Source organism: Manis pentadactyla, chromosome 7 (genome assembly GCF_030020395.1).
Source record: "Manis pentadactyla isolate mManPen7 chromosome 7, mManPen7.hap1, whole genome shotgun sequence".
Classification (NCBI taxonomy): Eukaryota; Metazoa; Chordata; class Mammalia; order Pholidota; family Manidae; genus Manis; species Manis pentadactyla.
This window is the reverse complement of record NC_080025.1, coordinates 19,588,164-19,615,089: the sequence shown is the minus strand read 5'-3', so window position 1 is coordinate 19,615,089 and position 26,926 is coordinate 19,588,164. Positions and strand designations below refer to the sequence as shown.

Below are 26,926 nucleotides of genomic sequence, written 5' to 3'. Positions count from 1 at the left end.
CATAAAGGTAACTTTACTATACTATTAGAAATGCCAGCAAGCCTGTGTATATGTATGTATATATACATACATGTATATGAAAAGATGCTTACTACAATAGCATTTGTAAAGGCAAAAATACTAAAAATAACTCAAATGTCAGCAAGAAATGGCAAAATGTATTATGGAATATCCACACAATGAAATACTTTGTAGCTATTAAAAAAGAATAAGCTACTGCTATACATTCTGACAGGGAAGATATCGGATTTACTGTTAAGTTAAAATAAAAAGCGAACAAATCATATGTACCGAATGTAAGAAAACATCTTTGTCTGCATCTAAGTGTACAGAGAGATGCATATTAAACCATAAACTGATTACACTTCTAGAATAGGATGGAAATGAGAACAGGATGGAAATAGAGGAGCTTGAGGGGGAAATTCCATTGTTTGCTGCATGTATTTCTATATTTTTTACTTTTTAAATGCTGCTACTTATTACTTTATAATTTTTTAAAAGAAAAATGGGTGGCCATGGTATTTATGGTTCTTTGCAACTTTCTAAGTTTATGGGAAACAGGTTTCCCGAGAGGTCTCCATGTTGACTGCAGCCTGATAACTAGTTATCTGGTACTGAGTAGTCAAGATTCACTAGGAGGTGCAGACAGTAAGAAAGAAAACAGATGGTACCTAACAATTCCAAACATTCTGGTAAAAGCTTAACTACCCAGGCGGTGTGTCTATTTTGTTTTGTTCTATCTGAAAGTGAACATTTGTTAAAAAAGTGTTAAAAAAGTGAACATTTCCAGTGGTCACAAACTCAACCCAAAGATTTTTTTTCATACTCTTAGATTAGGTAAAAAAGAGGTGTCTGTCTCTTTGAAGAACAAGCTTCCCCAACAAGAAGAAAAGCACTGAATCACAAGGGCAGAGTGAGGTAAAGGAGTGGATCTGTAAGACCGCAGAGTGAGGAACTTTCTATTTCCTAGGGATTAACCTTTACACAAACACTGGCTCCACTAATGGAGAGCCTTTTCTACCCTTTATCATTTTGTTTAGTTTATCTGGCCAGGATGATGCAAAACAAACCCAAATGAAGCAGGGAACATGGCTACTACACATGCAAGTCTTCCAAGACACAAGGAATTAGTATATCCAGAAACAATGCTCTATCCTGGCTCACTGGGATTTCCCAACTCTGAAAATCCCACATTGCAAAGTAACATGACTTGGAATTCAAAATACAAAAGGGTTCACTGTGTTACATTAAAGTTTAGCCCTATACACAGTAATTAGATGTAAAAAGCTAACAAAACGGAACTGACAAACCTCAGAAGCACTTATTTTCGATGAGGAAATCAGATGTCTTTCCCTCTACATAATGTGCTTCTGAACTGCCCTGCCAAAGACTCATCCTTCAAAATCCAGCAGGAAAGCAAGCTGAGATACTTAACCACACGACTTCCCCACATGCCAAAAACACTGCTGGGCACAGTGTGCACATGCACCGCCAGCTAACACACCAAGCAGTTCGGTGCATGGTCCTGGCCCAAGTTTTCCCAGGGACAAAGCCATCCCAGCCTTCCAGCCAAGCCCACTCCCAGGTCTGTCTGGACCTCTCCCAATCTCCCTGACGCATGTTCCCTGGACCTACTGTCTGACATGGTGCATAATCAATGAAAACGCCTCCTGAATAAATGAACTGGAGGGCATTTTCTTAGAGAAGTGAATGAAGCTCGGTTATGACAAAAGCAGAGCCTGCAGGAGAAACTATCACAGCTGAGGGTATCTGGCAAAGGGATAGAACCAAAGGTTTTTATGCAGATGAATGACAGAGCATATTTCCATTTTCTGAAAGGTTACCCTGGCTGTCCTGAAGAGCAAGGACTACAGGAAGGCAGGTGTTGTGAAGCTGGTACAGCAGCACAGAAAGCTTTGCTGGTAGCCTGAGATTTGAGGGAGGCAGAATTGTTAGGTTTGGTGATGGACTAGTTAGGGAGGGAGAATGAAGAGTTCAACTTAGGGTTTGAACAAAGGGCATCATAGGTCCCTTCCAGCTCAAAAAACCTGATGCCATAAACCTCTGTCATTACACAATCAGAATAGAAGGGGAAAATCTTCAAAACTGGAATTCAACCATGTACCTATTTCCATGTTTACATACTACTGTTTGAAAAGAAATGTTTGTTTTCAGAAAAGGAAAGTAAAAGAACTTCTGTAGTGACCTATATTGAATATCTGTGCATTTTCACTCACTGACTGCAAAAGATGGAGTACGGCTGGAATGTTCTGCCATTACTTTAAACAGAGCATTTTTGGAAGAACTAATTTAATCCAGGCACCTGGGTTAAGGGTGACTCACATGTGGAACACAGGGGAGCAAGTCTAGGGGGTGAGGGTAATGAAATCAGTTAGGGATATGTTCAGTTTAAGGCATATGGGACATAGCCAGCTGGAGGTGCTGTGGCCATGTGGATATTTGAATCTGAGTCTCAGGACAGAAGTCTGGGACAAAGGACATCATCCATGGGAGGGTGGGATAATAAGAAATGAGGACACAGGACAGAGGGCTAAGGAATACTATCAGTTGAGGACTAAACCAACAGGAAAAGGGATGAAAGGGAGGATGTAGGGGTTGGGCAGGGAGGGTGAGAGAAGTCCATGGTATCATGGAGGCCAAGGAACAAGATGGTCAAGAACAGGAAAACCCAAAATGTAAGACCTATCAGTGGTTTTTGTCTCCCTCCTTACATCTTTCTGTATTTTCCCAGGATCCACGATAGACATGCATTTGTTATTAATCAGAAGTTTTTAAAGAAAGCCGTGCAAAAATGTGTAACTGTTACAATATCCCCATAAACTGAGAAACCACGAATAGTCTAGTATCCACAGGGCATGCGTTTTGGAATTTGTTTTCTGGTGATATGCTCCAGCTTCCTGACCAGTGACACACACCGCCCAGCTTCCTGGCCAAGGTCTGGAGTCCCCGCAGAGCACAGCTGGCCTGTACACAGATGGTCCAGTGACCTGGGCCTCATTAGCATACTGTTCTAATCAAATGTGCTAACCAGCAACAGGCCCTGCCTACCCTGTCCCACTCCCCACCACTAAGGCCAAACCACAGCTCCCCACCTCTGCATCATTTCCTATAAACGAGAGATTGCCTATAAACATTCACCAGATACAGGAGGTCCAAGGCTCACCAACAATGTTTGCTCATTGCCTCTAAACAGGATTAATGTTTGCTTACAAGCAGAAGTGTATCATTAATGAAAATGATGGTGGCCCACAGACCCTGCATGGACAGCACCCAGGGACTCAACACCTGGGGTTCTGATGACACTAAAAAAGGTGGTACAACCAAGATACTTCCAAAGGTCAACAAACACGGAAGAAGCAGTATTCTAATCTTCCACTCTTCTTGCTTGGCCCCAAAAAATAGAGCCTTTATCTATTCTCCCAGAGTTGTGGCCTACTTTAAAAAGGGAATATGGGCTCCAGACCCAACCCTGGGCTTCAGCTGCCGCACTGTTCAAGTTAGGGTTTGAACAAAAGGACGTCACAGGTCCCTTCCAGCTCAAACAAACCTGACACCATAAACCTCTGTTGTTTTACAGATAATGAGAACAGAAGGGGAAAATCTTTAAAATTGGCATTCAAACATGTACATTTCCAAGTTTGCATACTACTGTTTGAAAAGAAATGTCTGTCTCACAAAAGGAAGGTGAACAAACTTGTGTGATGGTCTGTGTTGAGGATCTGCTGTGCACTTTCTCTCACTGATCACAAAAGACGGAGTACGGCGGGAATGCTGTATCTGCCATTACTTTCCATACGGCATTTTTAGAGGAACGAATTTATTTCAGAACAGCTCTTGGGATAAGCAGCCTACCTTTCCAGGAAGAGAGAATTTAAGAACTTAACTTTAGAACTGTAATATTTTGTTCAAATGGATTTTACTATACATGGTTTTCAGAGGGAAAGGAACACAGAGAAAGGGTGCTAAAAATAGGTGCAATAAAGCGGAGTTTCGGGAAAGTACTTGTGAGACTGACTCTTAACAAATAGCCAAAAAGCAGTATCACCAGTATTAAAATAGGAAATCTGAGCCCATCCTGGGAACCCGGTCATAGACTGCCACTTTCCTCAGCTCGGCAACAGAAGCCCCTGGGCCTGAGAGGACAGCCTTATAAGGCAAGTGTGCTCAGAGAGAGAAGATAAGAACACTAAGCACTTAACATTTCCAGAGCCTCGACACATGTTAACTCATTAATTCTCACAGCATTCTGGGAGCACCAAGCTGCCTATGGTTTCCAAAAGAGACTGGGCAAGGCAGGTACCTGAGGGTGACGGTTAATTCTGGACAAGGTGGGGAAGGAGCTGGCCGTGCTCCTTGGCTGCCTGGTTCAGAGCTCAACGCCTCACTCGGTCAGGAACCAAGTAAATGCTTTCCTACCAATAAACAGGAAGCAGAAAGATTTCTCAATTCTGACGGTAAGTGAGGAACAGATCCACCTCCATCTTCCATCTCCCACACAGATAACAGGATTGCCACAAGATTCCAATCCTTCGAATAACAGAGACTCCTACTTGAACAGCCTGGGAAGGGTGCAAGATGCAGGCAGGCTCTGGAGTGGACAGGCCGTTAGGAAGAGGCGCGCTCTCCCAAGTTGGTTTCTAGTCTCCAACGGGACACTTAATAGCACCTTTCTTTCACCTCCAGGAAAAAATCTGGCAACTGTGATCACACTGCTAGTAAGACACAAGACAAGCACTCTGTATGGTTTGGAGAGGATTTTTTATAATTATTAAGAAAATGTCGATGTAATAATGTCAAGCAACATTAACTGAGAATCTACACTATAGGACATCTTGTGGCCAGATGCTGGAAATATACATGAGTAGCAATTATATATATTTTAAGAGTCGCCTAGAGTGTAAGCTCTGCTAGAATCAAAGTCCCCAGAGAGTCAAGGCTCTTAGTTTTGCTCACTGATTCATCCCCAACCGTTCACTACGTGCTCAGCAAATAGGTGTTCAGTATATATATCCATTGAATGGTCCAAATAAACAAACACACAGATATACACAAAAGGACAGAAGTAAAAAAAAAGAAAGAAAAAGAAAAAAACTAGGTAACATAATAGTCCTATGCGGGGAAGCCCCATAGGCCAGTAAGTAGGAAAACTCACAGGGTAAGCCTGGAAGAAAAACGTGCAAATTCATGGAAGGGCTGGAAGGAAGCACTTAGGCTCTAGAAAGTCAAGAACAGGGCACCCAGAAAGTGGCACCCATTGAAATGTTCATCAGCTGATGAATGGATAAACAAAAGGTGGTAGAGACATCCAATGGGAATTTATTGAGCCATAAAAAGAAACAAATTGCCAATTCATGCTACAACATAGACGCACCTTGGAAACATATTAAGTGAAATAAGCCAGCCACATTTTGTATTATTCCATTTGTGTGAAATGTCCATAAAAGACAAAGCCATGGAGATGAGAAGTGGATTAGCAGCTGCCAGGGGCTGGGAAGAGAGGTTAATGAGCACAAACAGGGGAGAAAGGGGTGGACAAAAATGTCCTAAAATGAGAGAGCTGTGACAGTTACGCAACTCTGTGACTTACCTGAAACTACTGAATTATATGCTTTAAAAGGGGAGTTTTAAGATATGGGAGTTAGGCCTCAATAAAGTGACAGAACAGGGCCTTGTCCCTAGACCAACTGCTGGCTGGAGGTTCAGAGGGCAGTATACACGGGCAGAGGGGAGACCCCAAGCTGGGATACTTGAGTGCGGGGAGCTTTAAACATCAGCTAATGAAATCTGGGCCTTGCCCACTATCTACAACCAAAAGCAGTGGTGGGCAGTGCCCTCCGCTTCTCAGGACACAGTCATCTCATCAGATCCTTTGGCCAAAGAGCTCCCAAACGTTTTCAGGTGCTAATTTACGGCAAGTAACATCTTTGCAAGAAGAATCTGCCATTAGGGTTGGATGGACTAGGGAGAAAATGTCAGCTGGGGCTGAGGGTCTCAGAGTCCAGACAGGTGGGTTGGGAAAGATTAGACAGTGGCAAGAAGTGAAAGGCTACCCAGATTTTCTCGGACTAGAGATGCCATACATAACTGGGCAAACTCACCTCCTTGAAATCTTTCCAAGTAACTGCCACGTTACTTGGGACTAAGTCAAGTCCCCAGATCTCAAATTCCTCTATGCAGGCAGGATCCTAAGAGGTATTAGGCTCAAGAGACCTCTTGATCTCCTTGGAATAAACTCTGAAGGAAGAGTACTCCTCTACATCGGCAGCGAGGGCTTGGTGTAAGATGGCAGATTCTGAACTAACTACCCCGGTTCAAATCCAGGTTTTGCTATTTATTAGCTGTGACCTAGAGCAAGTTAGTTAACCAAGTCTCAATTCCTCACCTGGGCATCAGGAATAATGGTGGTTGGAACCTACCTCACAGCATAGTGAGAACTGAGTGAGTTAACACAGTGAGAAGTGACGTGAATGGCATTTGGGACAAAGGAAACAAGGTTCCCTTGTTACCGATCAATTATGTTCTCACATCAGCTCTCCTTTTGCTTTATGGCACTTACCAGTTTGTAAGTCCATATTTATGTGTGCTTTTATTTAATATACACCCCCTATTCCACCTTAAGTTCAGGACCTCTGCCCACTGTACCACCAGGCCTTAATACAGTAGGAGTTTAATATCTTTGCAATAACTACCTTACCTAGGAATTACATCTTTAGTTTCTAAGGCTAAGAGCCACTGTGACTGGTAAGCAGCCATGCTGCTCTGGATGGGCAGAATGAAGATGCAAAGGAACACGTGAAGTCACGGAGTGAATGGCTTCATCAAGGAAGTAAAGGGGAAAGAGCCAGAGGAAAATACTTTCTTTTCCAGGGGCCCAATCTGAACAGCCTGTGCGGCCTTGCAAGCCTAGTTAAAAAAAAAAAAAGGCTTAGCTTATTGGCATTGGTCCTGCAGCTTCTACATCTATCACCTGTGTAACAGGCCTGGCTGGAGAACCAATGGCAACTGATGAATAAAAAGTCTTTAAAATATCCTCATTTAATATTTATTCATTCATTAAAAACTAACAGCCAGCTATGGCTTTTTTTCCCTGCCATATAAAATGCTCACATTCGTTCCTATTTCTAAACCTTTATGATGGTGAAACTCTCCAAGCCCACTGCCCATTTCTCCTGCCTCTTCACATCTTAGCAAGTCATGCTAAAGGCTTAGCAAGTCTCTCTTCCACAAAGCCTCTTTCACTCTCATCCTCGCTGATCTCTTTGAATTTCTAAGCCTTCTCTATTACACAATGTTGTCAGTTTACATAGGAACTCATACTTCTCTTTGTTTTCTGTACTAACTGGATCTTACCGAGTACTTGGGAAAACTGTTTCATGGTAACCACGTCTACATCCCCACTGAGTGGACAAGACAAGAGCAGGCTCATGGCCTATCTCCACCCAGGACTGACGCCTGCACCCAGTTGTCAAACCTCTTTACTGCTGATCTACATTCTCTTCACTGACTCCTTCACTGCCAGTCAACTGACATCAAGGACTCAAGGCAAAGAAGGCAGGCTTTTATTTGCAAGAGTTTCCAGTTCCTTTGAGAAAGGCACTGTGTGCATATAACTTCAGTATTTCATGACCTCAATGGGAATTTACCCTGAAATACTGTTAAACACTAAATGAGATGCAAATTCCATTCATATGTAACAATCAGGATGAGTCAAGACTGAGGTTTCCATTACATCTGCTCATTTCTTAGAGTCACACTCTAAGAACATGTGTGTAGGCTTTGTGGAGGGCGTTGTGCTCTGCAGGAATGTTCTGGTAACGATTAAGGAGGCCTTCTGGGCTGGGGTTGCCCTGACTACATAGGGAGACCTAAGCCTCACTCTTCAGAGAGACCTGGGTATGTGTGGGCATGTACAGGGCATTCAAACCCCCTGGGGAGAGTGGGAATGCCCTGATGGTGGGTTGTTCAGAATGGAGAATTCCTGCGGCAGCTCCAGGCCCTCCCCCTCAATTTGCAGAGGAGGAAAAGGAACAGTCACACTGGGAGATGCATGGTCCACACCTAATAAAAGGCACTGTTGTTTTAACTGCTTCTATAAAAGTTCTTTCCAGGGATGCAACTGGCTAGCTGTCCCCCAAAATTTAAGTCACACCAATTAAGAGTGTGTCTATCCTCACCTCAAGGCAAACCAACCATTTGACCAGGAACACAGAAATAGGCTGTAGCCACCGGTTCTGAGGCACTTTCCCACAGAGTAACATCTCTGGAATTAGTATGCACCTTGCAATACAGCTTCATCAGCAGTGGCTGGCTCTCCTGGCAAATACTGGCCTGGACTCCAGGAAACTCTGTCCATGCACCCACGAACCCAAGGCACTGGGCTCATCCCCAGCCCTTAAATGTACAGCCAGCAATATACATCAAGGACCTAACACAGAAGACCCCCAAATCAACCCATTTCCTCATGAACTCAAATATGACATCTCCAGAAATGATTTGCCAAGCATTTTAACACCTGTAGCAGTACCAGAACCAATGGGGAGGTGTCTTGAAATGGGATTAAAAAAAAAGTCAGTGTAACATCCAGGTGTTTAACCGTTCAGACTGGAGTATTAGTTACAAATCATGGATAGAACAAAACATGAAACTCCACAGCGAGGAACTCCACTTTTGAAACATTTTCAATCTGCAATGGCAGGGAAGCAGGAAAATGGGCAATGGGCCTGCTGATACTCTTGGTGGGAGTATAGTTAGTACAGTTTTTCCAGAGAAGATTTAGCAATAAACAGCAAATGTCTTCAAAAGAATGTATGCCCTTTGACCCAGAAATTCCAAGTCTAAGAGCTGAATAAGGAAGTCACTAAGGGTGTACACACAGATTTAGCCAGGAGGATGCACAGGCTGTTTATGTCACAAAGCAGGAAATGAACTCCAGCTCCATAAACAATGGGTTAAATATTACGGCACATCCTTGCTATGGCATAGTATGAACCAACAAACACAAGGCAGCAGAAATGTGTCCACTGGCATGCAAAGATGTTCATAATAAAGTGGGAGGAAAAATCAAATGTAAACACTTTTATAGTATGATCTCAGTATGTGTGTGTGTGTATGCAAAGAAAAGGACATAAAAGACATACGTACCAAAGCCTTAACACTGGAGAAAGGAATAGTAGAAATGTTTCTTTTTGCTTACCTGTATTTTCTGAAGGTTAGGGGGAGGGAGGAGAGGAGTGGATAATGTAGGTGAATTAATTGGCCAGTAAAAAAAAAAAATAATAATGAGAAGAAATTAGGCACAATGCTATCCAATTAGGTGAACAGCTTATGAATCTTGGTAGTCTGGATCCTAAAAATCAACTGAATTAAAAACCCAATGGATTTATTCTCATCATGTTATTTTAATCTCTAAAATTGAAGCAAATCATTTCCAAAGATGTCACTCTTGAGTTCATGGGGGAAAGGGTTGACTCTGTGATCTTGTTAGTACCCTTCCTTTGAGAAGCAACCATTGGAATTAAGTGCCTACCAGGATTTAAAATATGCAGAACTGTCCTGGGAGAAACCTCTGCTGTGGTCCCCTGCTTCAGTGGGTGCTACAAATATCCAATGTAACGACAAAAAACCTACATTAATACCCCAAAACTTACTGCACTATATGCTTACCCTTTAACCCAGGCCTATATGAGAAACTTCCCCTGCAGATTAACCCATTAGGCATGGGGAGGGAGCTGAGGAATTCACGGCAGGCTTTCCAAGGAATACAACCGCAGCGTTAATTCAGAAATTATAATGCTCATTAGTTTGAGGGAGAGATTAGTTGAGAGAGCACTGGAATGAACTCGGGGAGCCAGGTCCAACTGCTGCGTTTCTATGCCTGGGTCTCCGGCATGGAGCAGCGCACAGCTTAGCCTGGGCTGGCTTCCTTAGTGAACTAGAAAACCAATTCTTTTTCATGGACTGCAGGATACACTCACACCTTTAGGATTGCTGTGTATCATGATGATCCATGATTTATGACAACAAACAAGAGCAATCTGCAACTTGATTAAAGGCCTCTGGGTGTTTGTTTGGTTTTGTTTGATTTTTTAAAGAGAGAAGAGGGGACCAATTAATGGTTAGAAGTTCTCATAGTGTATTTGCCCGGAGCAGAAACTCACGCTATTCCAAAGTCCCATCAGCATTTCTGAGCCTTTGCTCCCTCCCCACCAGCTTTTGTTTTTGTTTTTAAGATTGAGAGTCAGCAGGCTGGGTGCACTACGACCAAATGGCAACAGATGCTGGTCTTGCAAAGGGCAAGACGCTTCCCTTTGATCATCTAAGAATGCAAGGGAATGGATAAACATTCCTGATCGGGACATTTTCACTCTGATTCAGGGTTTGCCAGTAATTGCACCAACGTGAAGAGCTCCAGACAGAGCTGCTCCTCCACCCAGTACAAACAGACCTGCTCCATTCCAGAATCCGTTTAACCACAAACTAAGCTTTGTCCAGTCTGCCAGGTGAGAATGTTCCCTCTTAGGTGTGCCATCCTTGGAGGGCTGATTCAGAAACAGTTCTCAATGCAAGGAATCCTAGTGCCATACACTGCAGAGTTGCAATAATGCAGAGGGTAGATGATCATTAGTATTTTTATCTTTTCCTTGTAAAAATACAAGCGACCCAAGCATAGATAATAAATGGAAAAAAACGGATACTTTAAAAAGGGAAAACATGCCAAGTGCATACTGTATGTAAGCCTGTAAATGAATCTAAGTCAGTATATATTTCCACTTCTGTAAATTAATAACTACAACAGTAACCTTTCTCAAAAATTTGTGTTAAGAAAATAAGAAAACATACCAACACATCAGATGCTGAAATGTTCAACGAGAATAATTTTTCTCTGTAAATCTTGGAATTGATACGATCACAGCTCTTTAAACAACTATACTCCTTGACTGATAAATTTAAGATACAGTCTTCCCGCACACTTAATATTCAAATAAAACCCTTCCATCCCTGCAATCTGAGTATCAGCTTTAATCTTGTCCCTGCAGTTCTGTTAAGTATCTGGTGCTTGGAAGTAAACTACTCTGTCCTGAACCCACAGTGCCCATCAAATAGATTAGCGACCCTCCTACAAATATAATTACAATATAAAACCTAAAAATAGTGGTGTAACAAAGTTGTTGCTTTGAAAAGATGTTTGTCCTTTTCAAGTGTTCTGACAACTAAGTAAACCCACAAGACCATTTTCGACAAAATGTGTGTTTCTAATTATTAGTGGGAAGATTTATATTCCTGGGGGGGAAAAAAAACTGATGTGCCAGAAGTTTGTTGCGGCCCAGTTGGCAAGAATTTGTAAAGGCAACATGATTTTTGATAAGACATAATTGCTTTCCTAGCCATATAAATTCAGGATTCTGCTACACAAATACTGATATAATGACGGGTCCCTTTAAGTGAAGAGCAGGAACATTCCAGAGCAGGGGGCAAAGGCTGGACATTTCTTCACTCGGCCCCAACCATCTAACACAGCCGTGATTACAAATCCTCTGTTAGTCAAGAGGCCTAAGTCGCGAGCTATGAGCAGGTCATCAGTGTAGATTTAGAAAAATGAAGAGAGTAGTTCACAGAGTCATTGAAATCATTGACTTAACTGCAGGGTATTAGGATATCACAAAACCCCAACTTTAACTTGTAGGAATAAAAGATCATATTAAAATCCCTTTTTTCCTCCTTTCTCCTGTATTTCTGCATTTTGGTGGTGGTGGGTTCTTAAAACAAAAGCTGAAAGCCCAAAGGGGAACGTCACCCTGCTTAGAATTCTACCCAGCCTGGCTCCTTCTTGCCTTCTGGGGGTGTGGAAACACTCCCAGGCGCCCCCAGCCCCGGCCCTGCTCTTCCCCCTCTCTGGCACTCACAGTGGGTCAGCCTGGCACTTGGACTTGGGAGGGCGAGCGTCACTCCTTTCTCGCCTCCCCCGTGAGCCTGGCCGGAGCAGAGATTAATTTCCCAGCTCTGGTTTTCCATATAACCCCTCCTCTAAACACAAAGACTGGGATGGACCTTAAAGACTCCCTTTTGTTTAGAGAGGGCCATTTCCTGTGGGGAGCTCCCACCCAGTTTTCCAGGAGAGGCACTGGTTTTCTTAGTAAAAAAACAAAAACAAAACAAGACAGAATTTCAGGCTTAAAACTTTCCCGCCACAGCCTCGCCTCCACCCCCGATGGATCTGGGCTGGCGGGCCACCGCAGCATTCCGTATCACAATTTGGAAATGGTGAGGGGGGTGGAGTAGAAAAACAGGAGTGGAGTTATGGCTCTTTTAATGCATGGCAGGTGCCGTCTGTCCAATCCTTACGTGTTAGTTAAGGCCACAAACTTAAATGACTTATCAAAGACAAGCAGCTTAGATGACTTGTCCTAGGTCCCTAAGAAAAAAAATGAAGAGTACTGATGACTTGGTTAAGAACCGACTAATACAAGGATTTTACATGCCTGATTCTAAGACTACTGACAGTCAATGACGGTAAAGTTTAAAAAGTTTGTTTTTGCTCAAGGTCAAGTATTGTAACGTAGATGAGGATAACCCCTCGCCTGCATTTTCCTGGGTGGGCTGTGTGCTCCATTCACAGGCAGTCTGACGACCCATGTAATGATTTACATTTCGTCCAGCCTGAAATGTCATCTGTTCTGCTTTACAATGAAAAAACACAACAAAACAGAACAAGAACAAAAACACCCCAGCTCCTGGGTCTGTGAGGCTGACCAGTGGGCATGTGGCTGTGGCTGGGAGGTGCCTCCATCAGGGTTCGCAGCGCCAGGATCAGACGCCCCCTCCCTGCTCCCCACTCAGGAGCTCCAGGGGTCCTGGCCGCTAAAGCCGCACTATCCTGAGCTACTGCCTTTTTACTTTGTAAGCAAAGGTAGAAAAGCAAACTGAGCTTGAGGTCAGACTGATGAATCAAAGGGCCCAAAGTGCCTAAGGCTACCCTAAATCAGTCCCACCTGGTCATTCACATTAACCCTTTGCAACCCACAGTCCCATCTGTGAGAGAGGAATCAAATGCGCCCTCCCTGACGTTTACTTATCACTCCAAGCCGGTTCTGCAGAATTCTGTACCAGGTTTCCATTCCAACTAAGGGGAGAGTCCTTTTTTGTGTGAAGAACTGCTGCACACCCCCCAGCAAGGGGGCTATCACTCACCACCTGAAATCTCTGGCTTCAAAGTGGGTGATAACTGTACTTTCTGATGTGATTAAGGGGAGCCGGGAGCCCAGAAACGATCGTCCTGAAGGCAGCAGTAATTAAAATGTAATCTAAAAACTGCTGGGAAAAGCTCATGACACTGTGGTACACTGTGCAGGCCTCAGAGCTGCACAGGTTGCTCTGTACTCCGCTCATGTTATGAAGCGCGAGCATTGGGCAGTTCCAGGCACGGCTGCAGGCAGTGGGGGTTACAGCCTTTAGCAAGTCAGAGGTCCCTGCGGCCAGTGGCCGGGGAGTCACATTCCAGGAGTGCAAGACAAATACCCAAGGTAATATCAGCCAGTAAAAATACTATCTGAAAAACAAGAGGGATGCAACAGTGGTTGGGAATGTGGGCCCACTCTCAGCCTGGAGGTCAAAGGCCGCCCTGGGTTAACATCTGAGCTGAGATCTGAATGAATGACAAGGATGAAGCTGCCATATAAACTGGAGGTGCAGGGTTTTCCAGGCAGACAGAGGAGCAAGCACAAAGGCCCTGAGGCAGGAACAAGTTTGGCAAGCTGGAGATTCCTAAACAAGGCCCAAACAGCTGAAGCAGAATGAAGGAGGCCCTGATTCCTGGTAGATGAGGTCAGAGACCAGCAGGGCCCAATCATATGAGCCTCCTGCACCACTGCAGAAATTTTAAGTTTCAACACTCCAGCTGTACTGCAGACAAATTACTTTAATCTCTCAGAGCCTCAGTTTTCTTATCCCTAATCAAGGATGATAACACTTCGTTTCGTTTGTCGAAGTGCAACAATAAAACAAGAGTAGACAACTACTCAGTAAAGGCTTAAGGAATTAGCAAGAAAAAAAATCCATACATGCTTTCACAGATTTAATTCAATTTGGATATGCCCCCAATCTCCAATCCATCCTCCACCTTTCTTACACGGACTAGGATGGAAGAGGAAATTTTTGCGACAAAAATGGCCTCAGCATCAGCTCTAACAATTCCTTTGCACATCACTGGGAAAATGCTTAGACATTCTGGAAAGATAGGAACCGGGCTTAGAGTGCAGAAGGGGTAGCATCGGACAACAGTGACCGGGCCTCCTGGGACTGACTGGACTTCAGCACTTCACAAGTTCCTTCTACTGATAAGCAAGGCCCCTCAGCAATTACCAACATTTTCATCCCAGTCACCCCGCATCCCAGGGCAGGCACAGGACGGGAAGTGTGTGCGCACGCGCGCTCCCCCCTCTCCATCCCCAAACACATCCTGTTGGCTTAGAGGTTTACTGTATTTAAAAACAGATGCCTCTTTGGAAGCTCACACATTTTAAGTCCTGTAAATCACACATGCTGGGTAAAGTAATTACACTTTTGTAGCACTTCCCCTCCCAGTACAAAGGAAATTCTGGTACTTCTGTAATAAGATAGCACTTTCTGTGCTGTAACTTCCCTCAGGAGGCCTCAACTATTCCATCTTACAGGTGAGCATAAGAAATTTTCATAAAGCAGAATCCTGGGGATTCAAGGGAAAAAAAATTTTTTTTTTTTTTACTCTTCAGGGTTTGTCTTAGGATAATGTTAGGCACCTGCCAGCATAGCTACCTGGTGACATAAGAATCCGCGAAAAGCAGGGGAATGTCATTTTAAAATCAACTCGTGAGGAAAAAAAATTGAAAGCAGAAACTGGCCTCTTGTTTTCATGGGTTGGTGAGATGCACCTCAATTCCAAGGCTCCCAGATTTCCCTAACCTGTGCAAAATCCTGGGGGCTGAATCAGCTTTCCCTTTGCATTTTACATTTGTGTAACAATACTGCATTAACAGCCTGGAATTTGGGATTATCTTCCGGGTGTGATTGGCATTTATTGCTGCCATTTCCTTTTTTGTCCCCAGGATTCTACATAATATACATCACAATGGTTGCAGCAGAGTTAAAACCTACGGGAAATACAAATGCCATACAAATGCCGTGTTGTTGTTTTCTTAAATTCCTGGACTACTTTTCTTTTCTTCAGGAGCTCACGCTAAGCTGTGAGCAGAAAAGGAATATAAACTTTAGCAAAGCAGGAAATGAATAAATTGAATATATGACCCACAGAATAGATGACTTCAGGCTCTGGCCCCAGGCTCATGCTACGCTTTTTCCCCTCAAGAAAGTCTAAGAAGAATAAAGCAACTTTTAACTTCTCTAAGAAAACAGCACTCCAGCTTCGGGGCCAGCCCTCCACCTTCACTTTCCAAACCTGTCTACAAACGCTGTGGCTGCTTCACCTTCCCTTCTAGGCACCGGAATGGGATAAAGGCAGGTGGGTGCAGTAAAAGCCTAGGCATTACCTACAAATTTTAGAGGAAAAGAATTTCCAGAGTCTGTTGATGAAAACAAAAAGTGTATCAGAAATACCACATACATCCAGATTTTTGTCTAGGCTTCCCCTGACTCAGGCTTTTAAATGGTAAGTACGCTGAACACTGTCATATTATCAATGAGGCACATTACATGTAATACACGTTTATGCTTCTAAATTAAAGAGTGCTTTAAAAACTTTGCGTCAGTTTTTCCTGAGAATTTCCGGTCTCCCCCTCCCTGTCTTATTTATTTATTTATTTATTTATTACATAGCTTCAGATTTTAAGTAAATGATGGCTCTCTTTTGTTACCTGCCCTCACAAGCTTTCCTAGGAACTGGAGCCCCAGACGAAAATCTCCAATTTTCTGGGCATTCCATTCACAGCTCCCAACCTTGTATTCTTGAATTGTTCTGAAAATTGCTTTTCAACATCAGCCCTCTTCTCTGATGCTCAAACCTAAGGGTTTTCACCTCCTAGATGCCTCCTTTCCTTTCCCTTTCAATCCCTCAAGCTTCTATTTCTACAAACACAAACATTCATCCAGAGGAGAGACCCCGGAGGCTTCAGGGATGGAATGCTGGGGCTTCCCTCCGCCTCTGCCAGCTGAGGCCCCCAAACACCTCTCCCACCTCTGGCTCAGTTGCCCCCACCTAATTTTGAGACCAGGACTCCTGCGGGCCTCACCAGCCTCTCTCCACTCCGCCAAAGACCCCTGCTGGCCCGGCCCAGGATGCCCAGCCCCGGCGCCGCCGGGTACAGCTGACTCGCGGCCCTGGCGGGGAAGGCCTGACCTCCCGGGCTCCTCACTCCCCCCTTCCTCTCCTGCCATGCCGGGCTTGCTCTGCCCTGAAGGGTCCTTTTAATAAGCCTGTCTCTTCAAGTAGGTTGATCACTCCTGCACTGTCTCAAGCCTTTCCTCGTCTGGGAAAATCTCAGTTGGGCCTTAGTTCAAATGTCGCCTTTTACACGCTTCCTCTGACATGGCTGCACTACCCTGTCCTGCTCGCGTGTTGACTGAGTTTCCAACTCAGATCCACGTGCACGTCAACACAGAGCAGTAAACTACCTCGCTGCCCTGGCGCAGCCCCGGAAGCCACACCCAAAGGCCCCAGGGCCCCTCAGAGCCTCACTGCTTCCCCGTAACATGAGGATCCTCGTCCCCTAAACCCTCCATCAGCACTGTACCCCAGTCAGGGTGCTTGGCACATAGTAAAACACTGAGAAGTTAGCAACTACCATTTTTTGAATGAACAGACAAAAAGATTTCTGAGAGCTTCATAGGTTCAAATATTTCAGTATTTTCTTTTTCCTGCTATCAGCCAACATGACAAACCAGGGAACTTCACTGTGATAAGTTCACACACCCACTCACCCTCCAAGCATGCTGTCAAGGGCCGCGCTTTCCCCCACCAACACACACTCAGTGCACTGAAGCTGCGGGAAATACTCTCCTGGCACATTTTAAAGGCAGGGATGTGAGTGTGCCCAGTCATCCCCTCTCTCCAGTCAGCTCATCCCATATCAACATGGCATCAACCTGAACACCTGGTCCGGGCTGGCCTCCAGCCCACGGAGCTGTGCAGCCACCGCGCTCCACCTGTTATCATGGCTCATTCCCCTCATTCCTGCCGAAGGTTTTTCTTTGACCCAGGCAAGCACTGTTCAAGGGGGACATTTGCATTCCCTTTCCCCTACCCCCAGGCAGACAGACGCGAAGGTGCCGAATGAAACCTGAACACAAACATACTGAAGTGGCTGCCCCACAGAGCAGGCTTGTTTGGGAGCAGGGGAGCCCTGCTCTTCCACCTTGCCAAGGCTTCCAGAAGCCGGGGTCCAAAAGGCCAAGTTGAGCTCCTCGGCAGAAACCACATCCTAAGGGTGAAAAGTCACCCGCACCTGGGCATGAGCAGGCCTGCCCCAGCAGTGGCTGTGGGGCGGCCGGCAGAGGAGGTCCTGTCTTCTCCCGCAGGCAATGGACCTCAATATTAAACAAGTGGCTGCTTTTTTTTTTATTGAAGTATAGCTGATACACAATATTATACTGGTTTCAAGTATACAGCACAGTGGTTCAACAGTTACCCACATTATTAAATCCTCACCCCCACCAGTGTGGTTACTGTCTGTCAACACAGAAAGATGTTACAGAACCATTGGCTATATTCTCCATGCTGCACTTCCAACCCTAGGACCAACTGCAGCTTATTTATTTATTTTTTGGATAGCTTACCTATACCAGGTTATCATCCCCAGCCCTACCAATAAAGATACAGATACATTTATAAGTGACTTATAAAGAATTATATGCATCTGTGTGTGTGTGTGTGTGCACGGTACTTACCCGGTGCTGGGGTTCTATCTTTGGGCAGGTGTTCAGTATTGAAATACTGTGATAAGATGGCATTGATCTTTTTAAAAAGATACAAGAAAGTAGGTAATGACCCAGGAGTTAAATGGAGACAATAGAAAGTAACCTCTATTGGAATTCTGAAGAGAATCCTCTTTGGGATGGCACATTCAGGTGGTGGGAGCCCGCAAAATGCAGGCTACAGACTCCAGGCTAGGTCAAGAGGCAAAAGGTGGCTGAAGCCTGGTTTGCAGCACATCGAGGTACCTTAGCGCAACTTGAACGTCAAGTTTGGACTTTACTGTGTGGAGAACAGAGTTCTGCTGAGGCATTTGGGGCATCAGAGGGACCAGCAGTGTGTGTATAAGAAGGGAGTAGGAAGCAGCTGAAGATGACAGAAATCAGCCGGGCCAAAGGAATGAGTGACACACACATTATGAAGAAAGGCCATGGGGAACGAAGAGGCCCAGTTCCAGCAGCAAGGCAAAGCCAAAGGAAATGGGAGCAACCCAGTGGCTCTGTGTGACACCTGCAGGTATCTCAAGGGGATGGAATGAAATCCTCAGAGAGAAACATTCAGTTGCTTTGGTTCACATTTCATTTTAGCAAATTTAGAAAGCACAGAAAAGCAGCAGACAGTATATAAACAAAAATTATCTGTAATCTAGCAATCAGATCATTTTAAATTTAATACTTGGCTTATATGTGTGGGGATTTTTTGTTTTTAAAGAATTGGCATCACACTGCATAGAACTTTTAAACCTGGTCTTGTCATTTAATGTTGTGACATTGAGAAGTACCCCTTCAATTAAAATGTTGTCAGAAGTTGGAAGAGACAAAGCTGGATTCTCCCATACAGACTTCAGAGGGAACGTGGCAATTCTGACACCTTGATACCAGATTTCTGGCCTCCAGAGCTGGGAGTGAAGACATTACAGTTGTTTCATGCCACCAAATATATACATTTTTTTTCTTTAAAAAAAAAGTGGCTTTTAATGACCACGTAAAATATTTTCCTTTAGGAATTACAGGATTCACTTAACAACTTCCCCATGTTAGACATATAGAGTCTTTGTGAAATTTCATAATCATAAATGACTATCGTAATCATTCCTATAAACAAATCTTTGCACATGCTCATTATGTCCTTAGGGTAAATTCCTAGAAGTAAAAACACTGAATCAAAGGACTTGAACATACTTTGATACATAGTAATGCCAAAGTTGTCCAGAAAGCTGCGCTAATTTGTATCGCCATCACAAGTTCCTGCTTTATTGCACATTGCCTGCACTGAACACCTTTATCCTCAAAGAAAAAAATAGGAACCTACAAAAAGTATTATGGAAGCATCCTTCAAAACGACCTTTACCCTATCCTAACTATCCACTAAAAAAAATGCCATTGAAAACAAAGAAGGCTGCACGTCAACATGAGGGCTTATCAAAGAAATCTAAAAACCACTTTTGGAAAAAGTAACTCAAAAGCACACATGCCATATTGGCAGCATTCTTCCAGTGTAATTTCACTAGAAGTCACCATATTTTCATCCCAAACACTGTCACCAAATCCTACTCTGGGGCTGAAATAAATCTAGTGTATTAGATTTGGATTCAAAAACAAGACTCCAAACTTGGTTAAATTGTTTAAAACCATACTTCACTTTCCCCAAGTTACAATGCAGATGACTCTCAGTGCTCAATGCAAACCTGAGGTTGCCACGTTAAACTGACAGGGTGCCCTTTCTCTGTGCCATTTATAAAAAACAATTTTCATGGCCCCAATTGTGGGCAAAATCAATTAGGCGCTTTAAAAGAGGCAATGTGAAATAAAGATTTGCATTAACTTCTAACCAACTGACTTTACGTGATTTCGGCCGAACATCAAACATCTTTTTTATAAATATCCTAACAATGCCAAATTTTTTGCTTTTTAAAGTATGGGAAACAGCAATCAAAACAGTTTAAGGGAAAATTACGGTTTAACACGAATGCTTCAACATAATAAAATGCCTTTTAGAAAGGATTTGTAATCAACGTGAAAAGTACCCAATGACATGGACCAAAGTAAAAAACCAAATTACATTACCTGATTTCCAAAAAAGAAATTTCTATTTTGAAAATTCAGTGACTGAAAATAATCTCTGTCTGCCACACAATAGAAAACACTTTAATAATACAAAACTTAACTGAGAAGACAATTATGAGTCTATTATTTATATACTTGTTAAGTTTCAATAAAGTCTGGTCAAGTGCAAACTGCAAAGGTGTTTTAAGAAAATGTCCAGTCCAAGATTAGAGGCCAATTCTAGGAATTATTTTATTAATTGTAATATTGTAAACAATGTTCAAAATGATCTAAATAAGCCTTATTCATCTCAGATCCCAGCAGGATTTTGACAACTAGTTTTTCCTTATAGGGACAACGTGCATAGGAATACACACATAAACACGCTGGAGGCCAGGAAGCCATACGTAGTCTCTCTTACAGCTGACCAGCTCCATCTTAAAATTACTTTCTCCTGAAAGTTTTAAATACTATCCAGTGCAGAAGCCTACGTCCTGCCCAAGTTCTCAAAAACTTCGGACCCTTAAAAAGCTGCAAAAATTCTCCTAAATCCTAGACTGCTCACTCTGTACAGTTGGAACCAAGTATGTTTCAGCATCAATTACTTCAGAAGTAAACTTTATAAGCTCTCAAACAAGACTAAAATGTACTAGAATAAGAAAAAGAACTCACTTTAAAAACAGAAAAAAAAAAATACCTTGCTTCCATAAAGTGGTAGAGAAAGCCTAAAGTACCCTGATCTTTGAAATTATGTTTCCTTAATGACAATTGGACTTGCTTTTCCAACATCGGCTCAATGGCCACCAGACACACAACCAAACACTTTTTCCTCTCATTTTGTATATATATATATGCGTTTTACATGTGTCTGTTCAGTTTATTGGAGTCCTCGGCAAAGGCTTTTAAATGTATTTGAGAGCAAACTGCTGATCTCTGGGTGGGCAGGGAAAGTGTCCAGTGAGGTGGTTTTGTATAACGCTGGGCACATTAACAGAGCTCACCAAATACCACATTTATTTTACTTGTGGCTTTTGGGGTTAGAAAAAAGAGGTCAGGAATTTTTCAAAAACAAAACAAACTCAAAACAGGGAATTGGGGCAGAATTACCTGGAGCATTCAGGCCAACTTACTTTCTTTTCCTGAACTTTTAATATTATAAAAACCTGTCTCTTCATGATGTGTTTGTTTTGTACATTTCACCTGTTATACAACCTGGGTCCTGAAATCTTCCTGTCCTCTTGTTTTTCAAAATACCAAGTGTCTAAAACAACTGACACTTCCTAGAACCACATGCCATTCCCAGCTGAAAATCTGGAATAGTGTCAGGGCAAAAGGGACAGGTAAGAGGCAGTGACTGTTCTGCGACAGCCTGTGACTTTACTTGCACATTAAGTCAAGGAGCCCAGGAACCAGGCAGACAACACCTTTAGTCCTGACAACAGTTAGGCTGAGATAGGTCAAGCAGAAAAATCTCTCTCTGCTTTTATTAAGTAGGTTATGGTTTAGGGACACTCAAAGCTCTTTTGATACCTATAAAGTCAAAAAGAGAAAAAGAAAAAAGGTGGTTTGCCTGATTAACTTTTTCCATTTGCAAGTGTTCTCAATTGAGAGGGAGAAAAATTATTTTGTACAATATTATTATTACGTTTAGTAAAGATATTGTCAATCTAAGGGAAATACAAAGGTTTTCTAAAACAATTATTACCTTGGTGTGTTAGGACAATTATTTAAATGTAACGGTTTCTTTAAAAAAGCAAAGCTGTCATTTTTTAATTTTTTATTTCAATGGTAGGGAAATTAAACAGCAAAGCAGCAAGTTTCAAGAAAAAAGTGGAACTTGAAATTCAAGCCTCCATCTCTTTGCAAAAGGTATGCCACTGTTTCTACACTTGTAGTTAAAAGGAAAAAACTAGCATGCAAACACTTTTCAAACTAACACTTTTCAAACTAATAATAAAACAGGCAGTTTTCTCAGGTGTGAAGGTAATTTTTGGCTCACTGCAATTCACCCAGGTTGCATTGCCATACAACTTTAAGAGTAAAATCTTGTATTTTGCATAGTTTTGCATGGTCTTAGGTCTCTATCGTCTCCATTTAAATAGTTCCCTTTTTACGAGTGGGCAATGGGTTGAGAACTTATACGTATTAATTAAGTTCTCCGCAACGTTTGGTTTCACTATCAGAATTTTAGTTTGCCCACAAAAAGTATCTCAACAATAATCTCAACATTCTAACTGCTTTAGAATCAGTTTACCATTCTGTTAACCTTACAGACTAGGACGCAATACCTATAAGAGTGCTTTATAAGTCACATCGCGATGCACACACTTTCTTGCATCTACACACACTCTTAAGTTCCTTTTAGAAAGTTTAAGGACCAGCTTTGCGGCAGCCTAAGAAGCAAGCGGGAAGTATTGTTCCTTGGACTCTGTGTACCTGCAGCAACAGAGCCACTGAATAGGATACCACAAATATCCTAACTACGCTATTCTGAACCGTCTGGTCAGGAGTCCCCTCCTACGTTTACTTAATTTTATTTCTACCAAAGGAACGCTCTGCAGCCGCAACGCTTTTATCCTCATTACCGACGCACCACCGAAAAATGTACGCTCAGAAGTCAAAGCCCTCTTAAAACAGCCTCGATGATCACTTGGGGAATTGTAAAGTTTTAAACTTTTTTGTTCTGCTCCCCACGACTGCATCGCCCCCTAAATTTACAAGACCTAATCATCCAGGGTCGGGGTCTCTGACTCATCAGAGAAGAATGCAGCTGATGAGTTATCTATTAATCCAAAATGACCCAGCTGGGAAGATATTTCACCAAGAACTTTTAACGTTGTTAGGGAGGGGGCAGGGAACCGAAGGTGTCTTGTAACGAGAACTTTCCCCGAGTTTCTTCCTTAAACCAAACACAACACACCCCATAACTTCCAGCCCCAGACGCAGAACTAAATCCTGACCCTCCGGTTCCCAGTAAACCGAGGTCACCCAGGAGGCAGCACTCGATTCCGCTTTTAAAATCCCAAGCAAACAAAGCTGAGCATTCTACTTACAAAAGTCTCCGAGAAGTCCTCAAAGTTACGCAATGTTAGGCACAGGACGCGCGGGAACCCCCAGAAACACGCTCTCGGAAGATCCCCCTCTCCGGCCCGGGTGCGTCCCGGACTGGGGCAGTCCCCAGCCCCGAGCGCGGCGCCCCCTCCGCCAGCCCCGCGCCCGCCGGTCGCGCCCAGCCACTCCGTACCTCTTCCTCCTGAAGGTTGGCCTCGCTCGGGCTGTTCTCCTTCTCGGCTTTGCCGCCGTTGTTCATCTTCCCGGTCCTTCCTCGCCGGCAGGGCTGGGCGCAGGGCTGGGCGAGGGCGCGCTCGCCCGCTGTTCCCTCCCCGGGCGCCGGGGCTCCCCGGGCTGCGGGGGCTGGAGCCGGGGCAGCGGCCGCTCGGGTCCCGCGGCGGCGGGCGACCCAGGAAGTCCGAGGGAGGCCGGGCAGGGACGCAGCCGGCCGGGGCCCGGTAGGGAGACCTGGAGAGGGCGGGCGCGAGGGGAGGCAGGCAGGAAGGGAGAGAGGCCGGGGCGAGGACGCGCGTCCCGGGAGTGAGCCCGCAGCTGGGGCCGGGGCGGCCGCTGCCCGAGCCGAGCGGCCACCGGGGGAGGGGGCGAGGCGCCCCGAGAGCAGGGGGCGGCGGGGGGCGGCGCGGGGCGCGGGCCGCTGCGGGGACGCGGGGACGGGGGAGCCGCTGAGCGCGCGCTGCAGGCAGCTCTGGGAAGCACGGGATCCGCGGCCCCCTCTCCCTCGCTGCCTTCCTCCTTCCCGCCCGCCCCTCTACTCCTCCTCCTCCTCCTCCTCCTCCTCCGCCCTCCCTGGACGTGGGCTGCCGGCGGCGCCCGAAGGGACGCGGCCCGGGGCGGCGGCGCCCCCGCGGGAGGAGGGGCTGCCCCGCGGCCGGATGGCGCGCCGGGGAGGGGCCGCGGGCCCCGGCGGAAGCGGCGACCCCAGCCCCGGCGCGGCGGTAGGTCGGAGGCGAGGGCCGAGGCGGGGAAGGGCAGGCCCTCCCCCTGGGTGGGCCCCGAGCCGGCGGACCCTCGTGGCCGTGCGCGCGAGTCTGGACAGGGGCTTCGGGGACCCCGGCCGGGCCAGCACGACGCCGGGAAGTGTGATGCGCCACTCGTTTGCTGGCTTTTCGCTAAGGATCCGCACCCCTCTCCCTAAGCCTACGCCGTCTTTTCAGTACCGGTTTAGACCTATTTCTTCGCTTCCTTGTTGGCAGCTTGAAATGACAGGATGCGACAGTTCGAGTGATTTACGGGGGCAGCCCTCTCGGGGCAGGCGTTTCCAGCGCCGGGTTCTCCGAACCCTCAGCCTCCCCGCGCCGGCCGCTGCGCGCACGAGGTTGCTCGTGGCCCCTAATCAGGCGGTTCTGGAACTGTTTGTTAACCTAGCTGTGCCCCATACTCTTCGGGCGATCTTTCTAGAAGACAAGACTGTACCCAATTTACTTTTAATCCCACAGCTATTTGAATACGCTACCTGGCATATAGTAGACACTCAATAAATATCTGTTGCCTAGGTGACTTCCGACGCCAGAGTGGCTTACAAAAGACAGGGGCTCGGCAATTGCGCAGGTCGGCGTGCCACGCTTGTTTATGCCCCAGCCTCGGAGAGGCTGAGTGGTTTGTTTCCTCAGCTGTGAGATGGAAGCAGTTGTGTTTGCCTCCCAGGGGGTCACTGTTAGAGGAGATGATAGGTTGATAGAGCGATAGCACCTGGCACCCATTCCTGCCCAGTTTAAGTTTACAATACGTGGAAGCTGGCGTTATAATTAAGGAAACGACCATTTTTTTTCCTAGGCTATAGTTTTTCCAACACTGCATCATACAAACGTATACATTTAAAACCCCAAAGAGCAGGAGGTTCTCCCTCGCTCCCACTCCCAGGAATTCTCTACCTGCATGCGGTTCCTTTCCAGTCCCAACTCCTCATTATTTATTTGCTCATTTCTCTTGTTTATCATTCCCCCTCCCCACCAGCAGTCTTCAGCCTCTACTGGTTTATTCTCTGGGAATAGGGGGGGGGTGGCGGTGGGAAATGAAGATAAGGCCCTGCTTTTTGGGAATTTAGATACCCAGACCAACTCCAGGGCAACATGATCGCAGATCCTTTTTCAATTTGTAGAAAGCAAGGAGGGTATTGACTTTAATAGTACTGTGTAGAGAAAAACAGTAGTGATACGTGGATTTACAAATTGGGTTTCTTGGGAGGGTGGGGAGAGTCCAAAGATTTTGATAAAGAGATTTATTTGGGGTCATGATGTCAGTTCTCTCTAGAAGGGAAAAAGGTGTGTCCTGGATGAAAATAAACCATAAATCTGTTGAAACTGCCACTGAAGTTCAGAAGAGGCAAGGACAAGAATTAATCTGGGAACTCGGACAGTCCGTTCCCCTCCCGGTTGTATGAGGAACCACGAGGGGGCAATGTCTTCCTGAGCAATGGCTGAGTGGTGGTCGTAGGCCCCTTCTCTAACCAGTAATTCCAGTACTTTGCCCTCCCTGGCCTTTCCTATCACTGAATACACTCCACAGAAAGGCTTTGTCTTGCTGGAGCCTGGCAAAGGCCCAGGAAAAATGACAATGGATCTAGTTACTGATGGTTCCATTTCCATAGTTCACTTAGGAGTAGGTGGAAGATGGTGTGGTCCCAGGATGCTGGGACAACCTCCCCTACCTCCACCCCCACCCGGGAAATGTGGCTTAATCCCAAATGTAGAACCTGATTCCTTTGTCTTTCAGCCAAGCTTTGTCCATTGTTAAAAGTCAAAAACCTCTGGGATCAAAAAACAAGAATAAGGTCCACAAGAAGATCCTTATATGGCTTATTTGTTGCTGTATTCCCAACATCTAGGCAGTGCCTAACACATGGTAGGCATGCTATTTTTAAATGAATGAACACACTAAGTCTCATCAGTCACCGATTCTGGGACTTGAGTGACATTAGATCCTTCTAGGAACCTCGGCACCACAAGGACCCTGGGCAAGTACAGAGTGCTGATGATCTCCATGCACGTCAGTCTGCAGGGGTGAGACCCTAGATAGGGAACCTGTGCAGAAGGGGACAACTGATGAGATTTCAAAAAATGAAAAATAAAGTCACACCACTCAGACAAGGCCACCACCTCTCAACCAGTTAGTGGGCACATCAGTCAGCTGACAGTGAAGCGAAATGCAGGGTGTTTTCAGAAAAGTGTAGCAAGGATGGAGTAATACGCCAGGAAGGGAGGGACTCCTGTTTTCTGTCCTCTCCACAAAAAATAGTGTAGACTTAAAGGAAGAACAAGAGTGCCATGTATTACCAACAAAACCCCACAAAAATCTGTAAATAGACTTTGGCTATTATTAAAACTGTGAGTAAGGGGAAAGAGTTTTACTGTGTGTCTTGGTGGGCGGGGAGGAGCAGAGGATGTGTAGACATCAGGATATAAGTGCTCTTTATGACCTGTTCACTATTTCAAAGAAAGAAAGTTTCAAGAGTGACATCGCAGTAGCAATAGTTTCCAGATACACTAAGAATTATAAGACAACAAAGGGATTTTATATCCTAGAAAAATAGGGCTAATGACCAAGAAACATCTGCTTTCTTCCCTGCCCACCTCTTTCCTGCATTGCTTCTGGCCCACAAGGTTACATGCTAGATTGAAAGGGGAATGTGTGCACCTGTATAGTTTTTACTGCTCATCTCTGTTTTCTCTGGCAGTGTTCATTTTCAGGCTCCCTTTAAGAAATTCAAACCTGTAATTATGTCTTAAATGTTTGTCTCTGGGAATTTCAGACATTAACAATCTATTTTGAGGCAATTTGCGAGGCATGGGCTTTGTACCTTATGTTGGCACTGCAGCAGAAAGCTACAGTATCTACCACACGTGTTGTGATTGTCTGTTAATTCTTCTGCCCCCCCTACCGGACCAAAAAA

The 26,926-nt window shown here is 44.8% G+C and overlaps 1 protein-coding gene across 7 annotated transcripts in view; it reads right to left on the bottom strand.

Annotated features, from left to right (window-relative positions):
- RBPMS (RNA binding protein, mRNA processing factor) overlaps window positions 1-24,370 on the bottom strand; it is a 178,272-nt gene extending 153,902 nt beyond the window's left edge. For 5 of the 7 annotated variants that reach the window (XM_036894417.2, XM_036894411.2, XM_057505162.1 and 2 more), the window contains exon 1: window positions 23,210-23,484. In XM_036894417.2, the coding sequence (XP_036750312.1) occupies window positions 23,210-23,275 (66 nt within the window). In that variant the 5' untranslated portion in view covers window positions 23,276-23,484. Of the gene's footprint in view, window positions 1-17,895; window positions 17,974-23,209; window positions 23,485-24,267 lie in introns of those variants that run through there. The other 2 variants (XM_036894409.2, XM_057505163.1) reach the window with 2 other exon arrangements.
- Window positions 24,371-26,926: the final 2,556 nt, after the last annotated feature.